Source organism: Macaca nemestrina, chromosome 4 (genome assembly GCF_043159975.1).
Source record: "Macaca nemestrina isolate mMacNem1 chromosome 4, mMacNem.hap1, whole genome shotgun sequence".
Taxonomy (NCBI): Eukaryota; Metazoa; Chordata; class Mammalia; order Primates; family Cercopithecidae; genus Macaca; species Macaca nemestrina.
The window spans coordinates 15,596,353-15,600,341 of record NC_092128.1 but is presented as its reverse complement, the minus strand read 5'-3'; the positions used below and the strand labels follow the sequence as shown (position 1 = coordinate 15,600,341).

The window sequence follows — 3,989 nt, the reverse complement described above, 5'->3', positions numbered from 1 at the left end:
GCTGTTTATGCTCTGACACTCGATTAGGCATAGGACCTGCAGATTTTCAAATCTGAGGAGATGTGAAACTGCCATTCCCCCTCATGTCCCTCATAAAGAGCTTCTCTGAGCTGAAGGTCTTCGCTAAGGCCATACATCAAAGCAAGTATCTATGTACTGCCTCCTGGGTGTCCGGCATGGGCTAGGAGCTCGGAGTGGGATACATGGATAAGCAAATCAAATGAGGAAAGACGCAACAGCCTCTGAAGGGACCATGTCCTGTTTCTCCTCCCACTCTTGAAAGCCTGGATCAGCAAAAGTAGGGGAAAGCCAGTGGCAAGAAAAATCCTCCTTAAAACCAAACTGGAGGTCCTGAGATACTCCAGGTCTACTCGTGCAAATGAGCAGAAACAAGCAGGGAGGAGCAGTTGTCTATTACACTGTATTCAAGGGCAATATTTGTTCAGGAATAGAGATTTTCAAATGAGATGTAAAATTCATAACAACTCATCTAAAATCATTAATCAAGCCAGAAAATGTTTATGAGTTCTTGCCTTGTTTTTAAAAAGCTTTAAGTAAAAATCAAATGTTATAAAGATTTTCTGAGACTTCTCACCCACCAACCTTCTCTTTATGAAAATTACTTCATCATTATTTTAAAGTTATATACATTCATAAAAATTAATTTACTCTGAAATGAAAAGTTCATTTTATCATTATGTGTCCTATGCTTACATTTTAAAATCAGAAAAACTTCCTTAAGATAAAAGTGATTCTTTTTTCCTTTCTTTTGGTTTTAATATTCCAAAATTGGATGAATTGGGGCATTGCTTTTACTCTCAGCACCCTACGCTTACTTTACTAAGAACTAGGGAGTTTTACCTTCAACTCTTATTTTCCTAGTTTTGCTTAAAATGAAAGGTGAATGTGTGTGTGTGTCTGTGTGTGTACGATCTTTTATGTATAATTAAATTTATTACCTCTCAAGTAATTTACTTTGAAAAGAGAGTCCTATCTCTTGAAAATCAGTGTCTTCTTGCTTTATTGATTTTTCTTTAGAGGGGTAGGGACATAAAAGGCTACCAGGAAAAAAATGTCACAGTGGAAGCAACCCTGCATTTAGTCTTGGGCACACAAAAGAATCCACAGGTCTAGACAGCATAACGTGGTGGATAGGAGAAGGAACTCTGGGACCAGGTGACTTGGGTGTGAATCCCGGTTCTTTCACACTCTAGTTGTGTAATGTTGGCCACATTATTTAACCTCTGTATGCCTTAGTTTCTTCATCTGCAAAATGGAGGTAGTAGAAGCACATGCTCATAAGGTTATTGTGAGGTTTAAATGTAGTCATTATAAATAAATAATTTGAACATTTCCTAGCACAAAATAAGAAGTGTGTGTGTGTAGCAGTTATTTTCAGTCATTTTCTGCAGTCACAAGTGAAAGTAAGTTAAATGATGATCAGTCAACCAGTGTTCAAATTAACTGAAGCTACCAAAGAACACGGACCTCAGTACCATGTTAGCTGCTTTTCAAGAGAGTCTACTCAAGTGCTTCCCTGGGCCTCATTATTGAACTACTACCAACATATTCAAAAATAGGGAGAGGACTAGAAACCAAATCCTTCCAACATTTGCATCTCTAGATGTAGAGCTAAGAATTCTGAAATAAACAAATAGAGTGAATTTGGAAATGATGCATCAACTGCTTCCTCCTGTGACACGAATACTGGGAGTTATCAAGAATCTGCCCATCAAATGCTAGGGAGATGTTTTCCTCCAAACACCAAAGGGAAGCAACAGCTCAGGATGATTAAACTCTGCGATCCTGCAGAAAGTGAATTGTCGCCATTTCTCATCACCTTAACTTTAGCAGTTTTACTTGCTGAATACCTCACTGGTATCATTGCAAATGGGTTCATCACGGCTATACATGCAGCTGAATGGGTTCAAAATAAGTCAGTTTCCACAAGTGGCAGGATCCTGGTTTTCCTGAGTGTATCCAGAATAGCTCTCCAGAGCCTCATGATGTTAGAAATTACCATCAGCTCAACCTCCCTAAGTTTTTATTCTGAAGACGCTGTATATTATGCATTCAAAATAAGTTTTATATTCTTAAATTTTTGTAGCCTGTGGTTTGCTGCCTGGCTCAGTTTCTTCTACTTTGTGAAGATTGCCAATTTCTCCTACCCCCTTTTCCTCAAGCTGAGGTGGAGAATTTCTGGATTGATACCCTGGCTTCTATGGCTGTCTGTGTTTATTTCCTTCAGTCACAGCATGTTCTGCATCAACATCTGCACTGGGTATTGTGACAATTCTTTCCCTATCCACTCTTCCAACTCCACTGAGAAAACATACTTCTCTGAGATCAGTGTGGTCAGTTTGGCTTTTTTCTTTAACCTAGGGATTGTGATTCCTCTGATCATGTTCATCCTGGCAGCCATTCTGCTGATCCTCTCTCTCAAGAGACACACCCTACACATGGGAAGCAATGCCACAGGGTCCAAGGACCCTAGCATGGAGGCTCACATTGGGGCCATCAAAGCTACCAGCTACTTTCTCATTCTCTACATTTTCAATGCAGTTGCTCTGTTTATCTACCTGTCCAACATGTTTGACATCAACAGTCTGTGGAATACTTTGTGCCAGATCATCATGGCTGCCTACCCTGCCAGCCACTCAATTCTACTGATTAAGGATAACCCTGGGTTGAGAAGAGCATGGAAGCAGCTTCAGCACCGACTTCATCTTTACCCAAAACAGTGGACTCTGTGACTGGCACCCAAGAAGACCACAGGACCTGACCTAACCGGCTCTGCCATTCCCTCACCTAGACCTCTCTTTTCTCTCTTCTTTTCTTCTCCAACCCTCATCTAACCCTTTCCCCCTGATGTGGCTTTTTATATAGATTGATCATCTCTCTTTTGCTTCATGGGTACAATCTTAGTGGTGCTGTCATATTCTTTACCTGAGCCCTCTACCTCCCCTTGCTCTCTTTAAAGCAGTGATTCTACGCACTGGGCTACACATTAGAATCTCTAGGGTTGATTTTTGAAAATACCAATGTTCAAACCCAATCTCAGATCTATTAAGTCAGAATTTCTAGTGTTAGAACTTACACAATTTTCTAAGCTCTCCAGGTGATTCTGCTGTGCAGCAGGGTTGTATAACCACCAAAATAAAAGAATGTTCTGAAACTTGAGTTCCTGAAAACTCTGTTTCTCCCTCCACATGCCTTTTAAACACATTTAGATTACTTGGGAAGGTTTCTGAGCAGAAGTTTGAAATGCATTTTGTCTCCATCTTTCAAAGATATAACCAAAATAATGTGGAACTATTTATCAAAATTAATAATGCATAAAACACTTTTCATTCTAAAAATTACTAAGAATTTTTTCTAAGCATGGTTTTGTATAAATAAGCAAAAATATGTGCAAGAGCCTCTTCACAGCTGCACTATTCATGAATGAGGGGAATTGAATGTCTGAAATGAATATTATGTTAACCTCTTTTAAATGAGATAGACGCATGTTTCCTGATATGAAAAGATTTCCAATACATCGTGCAAAAAGCAAGGAGATATTTTATGATTCCATCTGTATTTCTTTTTTTCATAATACTTATATATTTGTATGCATATATATGTACATACAAAGTTTCTGGACAAATATACCAAAAATAATTCACAGAGGTCTTCTGAGTGGTGTCACTGGGTATCTGGGAAGTAAATGAAATATTTATAATTTATTTTATGCCTTGATGCATTGTTTGAACTACTTAGAACATGTATTCACTAATTTCAAAATTTTGAAAGATTTATATTGATTTCTATTAGAAAGTGAATCGCTAAGTAAAAAAGATTTGAGAGAAAGGATTGTGCACATTGTTTTGTTGATTGACTCTCTCACTATCGATCTTTATTAAAAATCCAAACAAATCACAAATTAAGCATTAAGTAAATCACTCTCCTATCACTACCTCTTATTTTTCCATTTTATTTGCTCAAGGGCT

General features: G+C 38.1%; 1 protein-coding gene across 1 annotated transcript; it reads left to right on the top strand.

Moving 5' to 3' along the window:
• The first annotated feature begins 1,736 nt into the window (after window positions 1-1,736).
• On the top strand, window positions 1,737-2,753 carry LOC105471189 (taste 2 receptor member 39). The gene has a single exon (XM_071094326.1). It carries the CDS (start codon window positions 1,737-1,739, stop codon window positions 2,751-2,753), a length of 1,017 nt encoding a protein of 338 aa, XP_070950427.1.
• The last annotated feature ends 1,236 nt before the right edge of the window (window positions 2,754-3,989 follow it).